This window comes from Panthera tigris, chromosome E2, assembly GCF_018350195.1.
Source record: "Panthera tigris isolate Pti1 chromosome E2, P.tigris_Pti1_mat1.1, whole genome shotgun sequence".
In the NCBI taxonomy this organism is placed as follows: domain Eukaryota; kingdom Metazoa; phylum Chordata; class Mammalia; order Carnivora; family Felidae; genus Panthera; species Panthera tigris.
In genome coordinates this window covers 44,708,902-44,722,439 of record NC_056674.1, presented here as the reverse complement: position 1 = coordinate 44,722,439, position 13,538 = coordinate 44,708,902, and the positions used below count along the sequence as shown (strand labels likewise).

The 13,538-nt window shown below is 44.9% G+C and overlaps 1 protein-coding gene across 1 annotated transcript; it reads left to right on the top strand.

The window, feature by feature from the left end:
• The first annotated feature begins 1,526 nt into the window (after nucleotides 1-1,526).
• On the top strand, nucleotides 1,527-10,790 carry NOB1 (NIN1 (RPN12) binding protein 1 homolog). The gene is made up of 9 exons (XM_007090360.3): nucleotides 1,527-1,741; nucleotides 1,863-1,995; nucleotides 3,213-3,343; nucleotides 5,030-5,101; nucleotides 5,297-5,425; nucleotides 5,518-5,721; nucleotides 6,263-6,360; nucleotides 9,093-9,237; nucleotides 10,031-10,790. The coding sequence occupies exons 1-9, from the start codon at nucleotides 1,679-1,681 to the stop codon at nucleotides 10,298-10,300; spliced, it is 1,245 nt and encodes a 414-aa protein (XP_007090422.2). The 5' UTR covers nucleotides 1,527-1,678; the 3' UTR covers nucleotides 10,301-10,790.
• Nucleotides 10,791-13,538: the final 2,748 nt, after the last annotated feature.

Here is a 13,538-nt window from a genome sequence, read left to right as displayed (position 1 = left end):
TTATGGAACAACAGAACTAAAATGTCCTGAAGTATAAGGGTGCCCAGGTGGCTCCGTTAGTTAAGCAGCTGACTTTGGCTCAGGTCACGATTTCTCGCCTAGTGGGTTCAAGCCCTGTGTCAGGCTCTGTGCTGACAGCTCAGAGCCTGGAGCCTGCTTTGGATTCTATGTCTCCCTCCCACTCTGCTGCTCCCCTACTTGCACTCTGTCACTCTCTCTTTCTCTCAAAAAATGAATAAACATTAAAAAAATTAAAAAATAAAAAATGTCTTAAGTGTGATCAGAAAGAAAAGCTCAAATCTGTCCTTGGGGAAAAATCTGATCTGAGTGATCAGAGACTGCTTTATAGAGGGGTCCACTGACCTGCTTCTTAGAGACTAAGTAAGTAATGATTGGTCAGCACAATTTTCTGGAAGAAAACAAAACGAGCAAAGACAGACAAAAAGTCTGTGAGACACTGCCAAGAGTATTCAAAGGAACTCTAGGATACTGAAGTATCACCAAAGTCAGGGAAGGAGAGACAATTCAGAAAGAGAAGATGGTCAGCGATGTCAAATTCTGCAGAGAAACAGAAAGCTGAGAAATAAAACCAAAATTTTTTTATGAACATTAGAAACAGCCTTCCACCATGTCATTTCAGGCAGGGCAAGTAGGACAAAAGCCACTGGCTCTGGAGACTGAAGAGAACTTATGGTAAGAAAAACTGAGACAGATGTTTGGGGAAAGAAAGAGGATTTGGGCACCTGCGGAAGGGGACCTCCAGGGCACTGAAGGATTTTCGGAGGTAGGATGGATAAATTATAAAAAAGGAATAAGACTTAAGACTTGACAGAGAAAGCTTAGAATAAATCAATGTCGCTGAAGATGAATGACAGAAAACCCACTTCAACATTCTGCCAAAATTCTCCAGCATGAATTTATAACAGGCCAGATATCATAATTATGCAATCTCCGATTTAAAAAGGAATTTAGAAGTCATCTAATACTTCCTTTCAGTTCTGTCCAGCAAGGAATTTTTCGCTAGTAAATTACACGCCTCACTTAGGGAAGTGGGCAAGGACACCAAAGACCCCTCTAATGAAGCAGGGGTAGGTAAGTAGCAGTCAGTAGAGCATAATGGATAAGAAAGTGGCTCAGGGTCGGTTTGTCCAGGTGTTCTTTTTGTTGTGGTGGTAGTTTTTCATCCGTTTGTTTTTTGGTAAGTAGCCTCCACGCCCAGAACCCTGAGATCGAGAGTCAGTCCCGGGTGTTACCAAATACTAGACTTGTTAGGTGGGACTAGCTGTAAAATAGTACCTATCTCTTAGGCTTGTTGTGATCATTAAATAATCTGTAGTTTATCTGTATTGATTTACTTGTAACAACGAGACTATATACAGGTTTTCCACTTAAGAGTAAAGGAGGCGCTAAAGGGGGGACGCAGAAACCTATCTCCTGAGGAGTAGGGCGGGGGGGGGGGGGGGGTGGGTCTCTCGAAGTTCGACCCCGCCCACACCTGGCTGGGCCGCTGGCGACGTCGCGCCTGCGTGCGGGTAGCCTTGAGCTCAGGGTATTCCTTTGCCGCAGCCAGGAGGCGCCGCTAAATCATAACCGCTCCCCCGGGCTCCCAGAGGCCCTGACGGATGTAGGGGTGGAGCAGGCTCCGTGCGCAGGCGCGCTGAGGCCGCCTTCGGTCAAAATGGCGCCCGTGGAGCACGTTGTGGCCGACGCCGGGGCCTTCCTTCGCGACGCGGCTCTGCAGGTACAGGGAGGTACAGCGGAGACGAAGGGGTTTTGGGCTGGCGGCCCCTAAAGTAGTGCGGGAACCCGGGTGACGCGTTGCGTGGTGTGGACGCGTGCGAGCTGGGCGGGTCTCTCCACAGGACATCGGGAAGAACATCTACACTATTCGGGATGTGGTGAACGAGATTCGGGACAAGGCCACACGCAGGCGGCTCGCCGTCTTGCCCTACGAGCTGCGTTTCAAGGAGCCCTTCCCGGAATACGTGCGGCTGGGTGAGTGCCTCTGCCCCGCTGTTGATAGCGAAGCTGGGTCCCACTCTACATTCTGGACCGACTCAGGTGTCAGTTGAGCTCTGGCTGTTTTATCAGCATTTGATTCAGAAATTGCACTTTTGGGGGGATTATGGGGGGAGAGCGGTTCTCTGGGTCAAGAGTCAGTCAGGCCTTGCCAGTTTCTAGGTATATACCTCTTAGTATCACTCAGACTATCTAGGCCTCAGTTGCTTGCTCTGTAAAATGGGGAAAATAATAGCACCAACCTCAGAGGGTGCTGGGAGCATTCAGTGAGGAATATGTCACTTCATATCTGACGCTTTGTAAACATTCAGATTTGTTTGGATTAAAAAATCAGAATCTTTAAATTTTTGTAACATTCATTTTTGGGAGAGCACACGTGGGGGAGGGGCAGAGAGAGGGAGCCACAGAATCTGAAAGAGGCTTCAGGCTCTGAACTGTTAGCACAGAGACTGTGCGGGCTGGGGCTCCAACTCACCAACCGTGAGATCATGACCTGAGCCAAAGTCTCAGGCTTAAGGACTGAGCCACCCAGACGCCCCCCAAAATAGGAATCCTTGTAAGTTACTTAGTCTTTCCGAGGAAGTACTTCATAGGATTTCGCTTAAGAATGAAATGAAAAGCTTTTAGCAGAGTGCCTCTTACATAGTAGGTACCCAGTAAGTTTTAGCTATTAATACCTGCTTTTTAGGAAACGTGAGCAGTATTGTTATAAAGCAGAGTTGTCACAAAGCAGTCCAATAATTTTGTGTCCTCATAGGCCACAACAGTTGTTGATTGAATTAATTTTTCATCCCATTTTGGAATGTGAATGCCTGCTCTATTAATCTGGATTGTTACAATCAAAGAATTTTTGAGCTGAGAGTGAAGAGATCCTCTCTTCCAACATAATAAAGTTTAGAGAAGGAACTCTCATCATTTACAAACATTATGCTTTCAGTGACTTCGTGTTAACTTTGTTCTCCTGTTCCTTCATCTGCATGAGATAAGGATGTCACAGTAAATCTAACTGGCATGAATTTTAGTGATAGAGAACACATGTCTCAACAATGAGTAGAATAAGACAAGAAAATGGATGCAAGTACTCAGAGGGTTTCCTTGGGATGCTGATTCTGAGTTCTTTTCTTACTTTCAGTATGGTTATTCAAGGTCATATGGCTTGTTGCTTCTAATGCAAGTTGGGACTCTCTTTACAGTGACTGAGTTTTCAAAGAAAACGGGAGACTATCCCAGCCTTTCTGCCACAGATATCCAAGTGCTGGCACTCACCTATCAGTTAGAAGCAGAATTTGTTGGGGTATCTCACCTAAAACAAGAACCAGAAAAGGTAAATCAGAAGGATTATTGGTTTTATTCCTTTTATTTTAAATTTTATTCTGGGAACTATCCCATATAACAGAAGTAGAGGGAATAGTATGGTGGACCCAGTGTCCCCATCAGTTGTCTCTGCACTTAACCAAGTCATGATCTATCAGATTTCATTTCTACTGACCCCCAGGCCTGAGTATTTTGAACTCAGACATTGTATTTCATCAATAGACATTTCACGGTGTGTCTTTAAAGATAAATATAAAGTGTGTCTATTTAAAAACAAAGAAACAAAAACAAAAAAACCCTACAAAATCCTTACATCTACACGAAATTAATAGTGTTTACATTTCCCAATTATTTTATAATTTTTTTTCAAAGTTTGTTTGGCTTAGGATCCAAATAAGATTCCTATATTACAGTTAGCAAATCTGTCTCAGTCTCTTTTGCCTGTAGTTTTTAGTGAGGGATGGTTAAATTTGAAAAATGCAAAAATAGAGTAAAAATCAACTGTATTCTTGCTGTTGTTTTAAATAGATGTCTTTCCAGAAGCAAGAAGGAACTAGTGTGCTTGCCTTTTTTTTTTTTTTTTTTTTTTAAAGCTCTTGCCACCTTCAAATTCTAGGTTCCTGTTGTGCTTTTAGGGACTTACTTGCATTGGTTAAGGTTGAAGAGACTAATGGATTTGTGCCTGGGCCCTATTTGCTCTTCCCAGACCAGAAGATTTTAGAAGCTAAATAATACTATAATAATTAATTTCATGTAGTGTTGACTACGAATTGTTTTTTGTTTTTTAATTTTTAAGTAAACTCTCTTCCCAACGTGGGGCTCGAACTCACGACCCTGATATCAAGAGTCACATGCTCCACCAACTGAGCCAGCAGGCACCCCTAAGAATTTCTTGGTATTCTGTGCCTAAAATCATCAGAGGTGCTTTGAACTCCTGTTACTGTACTAGTTAGAACTGTCGTCACTTGTTTTCAACCAGGTGTAGAGTCCTCTAATCCAAAGTCTAAAAATGATGTGTAAAACAGATTTGTGTGTGTCACCAGGATGTTTGGGGAAGATGGGGGTGAAGGGAATAGTTTTACATAAAGCTTGACTTTGTAACTGAGCACAGTGTGATGTGTTAGCTGGGTTTCCATTTGGCATCCATCAATTCATGATTCATAAAATTGCTCTTTTCCTGCAACCTTCAGCAGGAGTTAGAGTTTTGTTTTTTTTTTTTTTTTTTTTTTTTTTTTTTTTTTTTTTTTTAAGTAAGCTCTGTGCCCAATGTGGGGCTTGAACTCACAGCCCTGAGATCAAGTCTCATGCTCTGCTGACTGAGCCAGCCAGGTGCCCCAAGAGTTAGATATTTTGTATCAGAAGCTTTAAAACAGTGTATCTTTAAAAAAATAAAACAGTATATTTTGACCCAGCAATTCTACTCTTAGGCATTTCTCGTAAATATATAACTAAAGATACATGGAAGTTTTTTTTAAATAATGGTGTTCATTACAGCTCTTTTTATAAGGATAAAAATGTTCTAAAATGATTATTTGGTACTAGTGGGATCCCTGAATAATTATTATGTTTTCCAATTTTTCAATAATTATGGGGAAAATATTTTGTTCTCTGTTTATTTTACCTTTTCTTCCATGTTGAATTTTCAAACTGTATTTCTCTGCTTAGAGCTGTCACTTACTTTCTTTTCTTTTTAAAGGTTAAAGTGAGCTCATCGAGTCAGCACCCAGAAACTCCTCTACACATTTCTGGTTTCCATCTGCCCTCAAAGGTGATTCCTTAGGCCACCTTCTTGTGCCCTCTTCTACATGTCCTATCTCCACAAATCATTTACAAGTGAGCCAGACTTCCCTAGACTAATATCCTGGTTTGTCCAGCCCTGCCTAATCTGACTTGAGTCATCTGTCATTTCATCTGTAAACTTCTCAGTTTTCAGGTTTTAACATTATTACTCTTTTAACCTCAGCCTAAACCCCCACGAGAAACACTCCAACATGGACACACAGCCCGTGAGCCGGAGAACCTGGAATTCAGTTCCTTCATGTTCTGGAGAAACCCTTTGCCTAATATCGATCGTGAACTGCAGGAGCTCCTGGTAAGGCCCCGATTTATGATCTCTGGTGACAACCTGCCAACTCCTCCCTGCTGCTCCCGTGAACTGGGAACTTGTGAATTCTTTTGTTTCAGATTGACAAAGGTGATGACGTTCCGAGTGAGGAGGACGAGGAGGAAGAGAATGGATTTGAAGAAAGGAAAGACGAGGACAGTGATGACGATGGGGGTGGATGGATAACTCCCAGCAACATCAAGCAGATCCAGCGGGAGTTGGAGCAGTGTGCCGTCCCCAAGGACGTGCGGGTCGGCTGTGTCACTACAGACTTTGCCATGCAGGTGGGTGGATGGGCGTTGGCTGGCCCCAGGCTTTACTGCATAACCTGATTTGGGCAGGGGTCTCTGGAGGTTCGGGGACATGTACACATCTAGTCTGTAATGCTTCTTTTCCTGGTTCTAGAAACGTTACCTGTGCTCTTTAATTATTTAGTTTTGTTTGGAGGCTAGAGAATCAATATAACAACAAAGTTTTTTTAGTGTTTACTATTCATGATATGTTGATGGCTCTCTTCCACTATGTTAAATATTACACATTCAGTTAGGTACTTGGAAAAAGAGATTTCCAGCTATGAAAAGAGCGTATTTGCCTTTGACAAGATAAATGCCTCTGTTAAGAGCGATTGCTAATGAGGGGCCATTGATGTACGAGAGAAATCTAAATCTTTGTCCTAGTTTATATGTCTTGAGAGGCATTCTAAGCTTGCCTTTCCTTAGCAAAAGCCCTTTGTGAACCAAACCAGACTGTAACTGTAATTATACACAAGTTAAAAGAAAATTTGGCTTTGCAGAGTTGAGTGCTGCTCTAACTTGTTGGTTGCAGAACGTCCTGCTTCAGATGGGGCTGCACGTGCTGGCGGTGAACGGCATGCTGGTCCGCGAGGCCCGGAGCTACATCTTACGCTGCCATGGCTGTTTCAAGTACGTAGCTGAGAACCTGGACCCACTGCCTGAACTCTTTTCTTCCTGCTCTTTTTTTTTTTTCTTTTTTTCTAACATTTGAGACAGAGAACACGCACACAGGTGTGTACCTACGTGAGTGGGGGCGGGGCGGAGAGAGCGACTTCCAGGCAGGCTCCAGGCTCAGTGCTGACTTGGCGCTCCGTCGCACAGCCGCAAGATCATGACCTGAGCTGAAATGAAGGGTCGGATGCTTAACCTACTAAGCCATCCAAGCACCCCTCTTCCTGTCCTTTCTACTGATTTTCTGAAGGACACCCTTGTGTATAGGTTTTTCCTCTACCTTGTCATTCCTATGTGGGCTTGGTTCAGTCTCCATCAGAGCACCCATGGGACAGAGGGCACCTGTGACCTCCCATTTTAATATTTTAGTCGTAGGATTAAGGGTGTGGATTCTGGAGCAAAGAGCTCTCCTTTTATAATAAGTACTAAAATGTTTATAGATGGAATGATGTTTGGGATTTGCCTTAAAATAATACACAAGTGGAAGAGTGGCTGGGGGTAGAATGGGACAGGATGGCCATGAACTGATAGTTGTTGAAGCTAGGTGATGGGTACATGGCGGGGGGGGGGGTCATTGTACTTTTTGGTCTACTTTAGATATTCTGTTTTTAAAAAGGGAATAGACTAAGATTATACAGGTTCAGATTCAGGTTTTATCTCGCACTAGCTTTGTAAAAGTTGATGCTTCAGATTCTTACATAACATTGAAAAAGCTGATTGTCATGTAAGAGTGTGGTATCTAGAACGTATGAGCAAGTCCACTCAGTCACTCGGGTGAGCTGTTAGTTCACCGGCCATGCTCTTCTCTCCATTTCTTTTCTGGCTCTTGATTTGGCTCTTGGGGGTGGTGGGGTGGCCAGTGTTCTCTCTCAGGATCCCAGAGACCTGGTTGGAGTGGAAGAGACTGTACTGCAGCCTTGCTGGTGAAGTGTGGCCCTGGGATCTTACACTATGGTTTCTTACAGCCCTTTCATAGATTCACTTAGATTTGGTGGCCATCATCTGGTGGAGCCCTTCAGTGCTGAGGCCTGCATGGAAGGTTTCTGAAGCAGCAGGGTGTCTCATTGGGTCCCTAGTGCTGTTCTGCTGAGAGTAAAGTTACCTGGAGAGACCCTTGCTCGCCTGCAGGCTTCAAAACTCATGGCTTAGGGGCCCTGCCCTGCCACCACTGTGTGTAGGCTTGCCTGTGGCGTGGTGAGCTACTCCTCAAAGCTGCTTGTGTATTCTTCTGAATCTTTAGTTTGAAGACGTACCAGGCTCAGGACAGGGTAAAGCTCGTTGCTTCATGAAACCTTATTTCCCCCATTGCCCTTTGTTACAAAACCCCATGTTCCTCCAGGTGAATTCTTAGCAGCTTTTAGAAATGTTCTCCATTCTTGTGAGGTTAGCCCCAGTGACTGGATAGTTTCTTACTCAGAATAATTAGTTCCCAGCACCTGTTGAGAGGTACTTGGTTTACTCTCGGAGACTTGCAGGTAAAGGATTCGGCATCTCAGGAGAGTCACACAGTTTGTCTCCTGACCTTGGGGAACTGAGGGGGAATTCCTCAAGGACAGGTACGAGCACTGCCATCTGGTCCTTGACAGCATCAACTTCTCTTGCCAAGGTCCCCTGTTGGGGCGTGAGTGGATAGGGCAGAGGCAGGGCCTCAGGGTCTGCCATCCACACCTAACCAACTGTAGCAGCTTTCCAGGGTTTCCTGTGGAATTCATTAATACATTCTTGGCACCTCTGGAGCCACTTCCTGGCTTAAAACCCAGGCTAACACTTCGGGGCAAGGTACAAAGAGCTGCGGCAACTCACCCCTTTACAAAGTACGCTGATGTGGGGGTGCCTGGGTGCTTCAGTCTGCCGAGCATCTGACTTCATCTCAGGTCATGGTCTCACAGTTCGTGGGTTCAAGCCCCACGTCTGGTTTTGCACTTAGTGCGGAGCCTGCTTTGGATTCTCTGTCTCCATCTCTGCCCCTATTGCATGCATTCTCTCTCTCAAAAATAAACATTAAAAAATAGGAGCCTGGGTGGCTCAGTCCCAAGGATCCAGCTCTTGGTTTGGGATCAGGTCCTGATCTCACAGGTTCATTTGTTCAAGCCCCACATCAGGCTCCATGCTCACGGTGCAGGGCCTGCTTGGGATTCCCTTTCTCTGCCCCCTCCCCCAACTCACATGCTCTCTCTCTCTCTCTACATAAACTTGAACAAACAAACCTAAGTGTGGTGATATTAAGAGCACTGATTGTGAAGCCAGGTTCCCTGGGCTTACTATCTGCCACTTACTAGCTCTGACCTTGAGCAAGCTCCTTATCTTGCTTCAGTTTCCCCATCTATAAAATGGAGAGAACGTCAACTTCATTGGATTGTTGTGAAGTTCAACTTGTAGAATAACGCCTGGCAGTTGAGTAAGACTTCAGTGTTAATGTAAAAACATAAAAACATTCTGCTCCCTTTCCGTGTTTACTTACTTGCTGCGTGTGTCCTTTCATTCCCTTTTCCTCGGGTCGTGCAGCAGCAGTCTACTGGCAGCAGCAGCAGGAGGCCAAGCGGCCGTGGGCTGTGGTGTGTAGGGTGCTGCTCAGCTTTGCCCCATGTTTTTTTGTTTCCTCCTCTGACCCCCGTGACTCACCTTGTGCTCTGGGGAAGGGGTTTGCTGCTTGTGGCTTCAGCATGCAGCCTTTCCTTTTATGTCTTCAGGACGACATCTGACATGAGCCGAGTGTTCTGTTCACATTGTGGAAACAAGACCCTGAAGAAGGTGTCTGTGACCGTCAGCGACGATGGAACCCTGCATATGCACTTTTCCCGCAACCCCAAGGTGCTGAATCCTCGGGGCCTCCGGGTGAGTGGCCTGTCTCCTGCTCCCCCAGCAGCAGGGCCTGCGGTTGGAAAACCAAGACCTCTTAAGCACGAGGATCCAAGTGAACAGAGAGGACCAAGAAAACCTCAGCATTTCAGTGTCCCGATTATTCTCTGACCACTTTCTTACTTTTTGGCATAAGATGTTCTGGCCCTTGTCTCACGCTGTCCCTGCTCCAGAGTCAGCCATTTCTCTACGGAACTCTGATTGTTGAAGGGTGGTTTTTAGAGACAAAGAGCTGACCGAGCACGGGGCGGGCTCATTGCGCTAGGGGATCATAGATTTCTCAGCCCACACTGGACAGAGATTGTAGGTCTGCATATGTGTATAAAGGTACACATGAGTATTTGCTATTACCTGTCTGTATTATAAGTTTATAAACTTCAGTTTCAACCCCACAGAGTTCATTCTAGCCCTCCCTCTTATCCTTACACCATTTTGTATAATAATTTATTTGCTCAATCCTAAAATACAGTTTCAGAATTACTAATCCACACCACTAGGAAAATGGTAGCTGCTAACTAGAGTTCTGTGCTTATAGGCAGTTCTTCCTGTCACTAGCGGAGGGTATGTAGTCCAAATACTGCATTGGGTTTTTCCCCCTGGGAGTTGAGGTCGGGGTGAGGTGGGAAGATGCAGGTCATGTGCTTATTAGCACATAGTAGCAGTGACCGGTACACTCCAGAGCTGTCAGTAAACTTGACCTTAACAGGATCAGACGTGTTTGCATATGGTTCCCTGTCCTTCTAATGGCTTTTCCTCTTCTTGTTCACAGTATTCACTTCCCATGCCCAAAGGGGGCAAATACGCCGTCAACCCCCATCTGACCGAGGACCAGCGCTTCCCTCAGCTGAGACTCTCCCGAAAGGCCAGGCAGAAAACCGACGTGTTTGCCCCTGACTACATAGCTGGGGTATCTCCCTTTGCAGAGAATGACATCTCCAGCCGGTCGGCGACCCTGCAGATCCGAGACAGCACCTTGGGAGCCGGGAGGAGACGGTTAAATCCCAATGCTTCCAGAAAGAAGTTTGTGAAGAAGAGGTGAAGTGCAAGTTCCTGGGGCAGACAGGATCGCCGCTGCAGCTGCTGAGGCGCTCGAGTGCCTCATTTCCCTGGCTGTCCAGCTCCAGAACCATCTGGATGCAAACAGCAGGACTGACCTACACAGTGTTGTTTCCTGACCCTCGGGGATGGGTCGGGTCGGGTTTGTGGTGACACTGAGCTGTCCCTTGGCCTGTGAGCATCCGGAGAGCTGGGATTCCTGCTGTGCTGAGGGGAGTTTGATGAAAACACAAGCACCGGTGCCATGGAGCACATCTTCAACTTCCAAAGAAAGGAACTTCCAAGTGAAAGTATTTCTCTAATAAACATGGTTACGAGCTTTGGTGCCTTTGATTAAGTAGGCCAAATGTTTGCTTCTTAGGTAATTTGAAGGCTAACACTTAAGCTGTATACCCAGTATCAAACATTTAGATTTATTTTTTTGCAAGAAAATGGACTAAATTTGCTACAATAAAACTAAGAGCTTTCTCTTACTCGGAAGCACTGTAGTCATTCAAGAGAATTCAGTACAGTGAGCTGCTAGAAGCTACCACCCACATTCACTTACTTTGCCTTGTTTACTTTTGCTCTTCGAGTGCACCGAATATCTTCCAGGGAAAGGATGTTCTTTTGCATAAATTCAAGAACTTTACCACTGATACATTACTATTACTGATGTGAAACATAACTCACATTTTTCCAATTGTTACATCGTCCATATAATTTTTCCCCAGTTGTTGACATTTTTAATAATACAAACTAGGTTTTAAAATGTCCCTCCATTTGAGTTGGACAGATTGTCTCCTAAATTTGCCTGAGGGGATGCACTTTGGGCAGGAATGTTCCATGAGCAATAGGTACCCAGGGCATCATGCTAAGTCACGTTCACTTTGAATACTTGGTACTGAATATAAGATGTTTTCCAAGTTCTTTATATTGACAGTGTATGTGCAAAGTACTATCTTTAAAAGCTCCTTACTTAGGTTTTTTCTTGTATGGTTAACTTACCCATTTGGCATATAGTTAAATTGAATTCAAACCAAAAACATTAAAGTTTTTCCCACCCTAATTTTTTTAAATAAGTAAACACAGTTCTAAAATAAAAAGGGGCGCCTGGGTAGCTCAGTCAGTTAAGTGTCCAACTTCGGCTCAGGTCATGATCTCACAGTTGGTGGGTTCAAGCCCCGTGTCAGGCTCTGTGCTGACAGAGCCTGGAGCCTGCTTTGGATTCTGTGTCTCCCTCTCTCTTTGTCTCCTTTGTTTGCGCTCTCTCAAAAATAAACATTCAGGGGCGCCTGGGTGGCTCAGTCGGTTAAGCGGCCGACTTCGGCTCAGGTCATGATCTCGCACTCCGTGAGTTCGAGCCCCGCGTCGGGCTCTGTGCCGACAGCTCGGAGCCTGGAGCCTGTTTCGGATTCTGTGTCTCCCTCTCTCTGACCCTCCCCCGTTCATGCTTTGTCTCTCTCTGTCTCAAAAAAAAAAAAAAAAAAAAAAAAAACCGTTAAAAAAAATAAAATAAACATTCAAAAAAAAAATCTTTTTTAAATAATAAAAGTATACTTCCAGCTAGATGCCATTTTCTCCCCTTCTGTTTCATCTTACTCCATATAGAGCATCAGTTTCATGTGTTCCTAATTTACCCTTGTTATATTCTGCAAAATAAGAGCATGTGTTTTACATTTTTTTTTTTTTTAATATTTTGGGGCGCCTGGGTGGCTCAGTCAAGCGTCCGACTTCGGCTCAGGTCATGATCTCACGGTCCGTGAGTTTGAGCCCCGCGTCGGGCTCTGTGCTGACAGCTCAGAGCCTGGAGCCTGTTTCAGATTCTGTGTCTCCCTCTCTCTGACCCTCCCCCGTTCATGTTCTGTCTCTCTCTGTCTCAAAAATAAATAAACGTTAAAAAAAATAAAAAGATTTTAAGTAATCTCTACACCCAACTCAAGCTCACAACTCCAAGAATTGCATACTCTACCAAACAAGACATCCAGGTGCCCCAACGTTTTTCTTACACTACAAGTAGGGGCACCTGGCTACCTCGGTCAGTGAGGCGTGGGACTCGATCTCAAGATTGTAGGTTTGAGCCTAACCTTGGATGTAGAGATTACTTACAAATAAAATATTGAAAAAATTTAAAAGGTAGGGGCGCCTAGGGCTCCTGGGTGGCTCAGTTGGTTAAGCATCTGAGTTCAGCTCAGGTCACGATCTCATGGTTCATGGGTTCAAGCCCCGCATTGCGTTCTGTGCTGACAGCTCAGAGCCCGGAGCCTGCTTCAGATTCTGTATCTCCTCGCTCTTCCCCTCCCCTGCTCACGCTCTGTCTCTCTCTGCCTGCCAAAAATAAATAAATGTAAAAAAATTTAAAAAAAAAATTTTAAATAAAAGGTAGGGGTGCCTGGGTGGCTCAGTCAGTTAAGCATCTGACTTCGGCTCGGGTCATGATCTCCTGGTTCGTGGGATGTAGCCCTGTGTCAGGCTCTGTGCTGACAGTGTGGAGTCTGCTTGGAATTCTCTCTCTCTCCCTCTCTACCCCTCCTTCTCACTCTCTCTCAAAATAAATAAATACACATTTTTAAAAAAGTTAAATTAGTATACTACTTAAAATTCTTTTTAAGCAGTATAGTAGTATATATATCTTTCCTCACTGGAAATCACTCCATATCAGTTCAAAGAGATCTTCCTTATTTTCATCGGTGGTGAAAAGCTACCAATCCAAAGACTTATTTCATGTTACAGGCTGTGTTAAGTACATCATCTATGTTAGTCCATTTAATCGGCAGGACACTTATGAGGTATGGGTGCTGTTATCTCCAGCGGTCCCCATTTATGAGAGGTTACGTGACAAAGTCACATAGCTTCTGAGTGTCCAGGTCAAGGTTGCAGCTTAGTCCACCTAACATTCTGCAACAAATAGACCAGTGGAGACCATAGGAAACAGGGCGAATACTGGCTCCCTTGCCCTCCATCTGTGTGAAACTGGGTGCAAGCTGATGGGCTGGCTGACACAACAGGAGTCTGGGGGTGCGGGAGGAGAGGTGAGCAGGGGCAAGGGCCTGTAAGAATCCTTTTCTCTTTCTCCTCCTCACACTGTCAAAGTTCCAGAAAAGTAGGGGATGATATAACACCCATGTACCCAATATAGACGGCACTTTTAGTCAACCAACTTGGACAATGGAAACCTGAGTAAGGTAAAAGGGCCCACAGTACCAGCCTGGCTGAACACAAACAGGCCCACAAGATGACCC

What these genes read in the sequence shown, in the direction of transcription:
- NOB1 (XM_007090360.3), top strand. Translation starts at nt 1,679, where the DNA reads ATGGCGCCCGTGGAGCACGTTGTGGCCGACGCCGGGGCCTTCCTTCGC. An exon ending in GTGAACTGCAGGAGCTCCTG is followed by an intron (nt 5,426 to 5,517) that starts GTAAGGCCCCGA and finishes CTTTTGTTTCAG; the next exon opens with ATTGACAAAGGTGATGACGT. An exon ending in CGCTGCCATGGCTGTTTCAA is followed by an intron (nt 6,361 to 9,092) that starts GTACGTAGCTGA and finishes TTATGTCTTCAG; the next exon opens with GACGACATCTGACATGAGCC.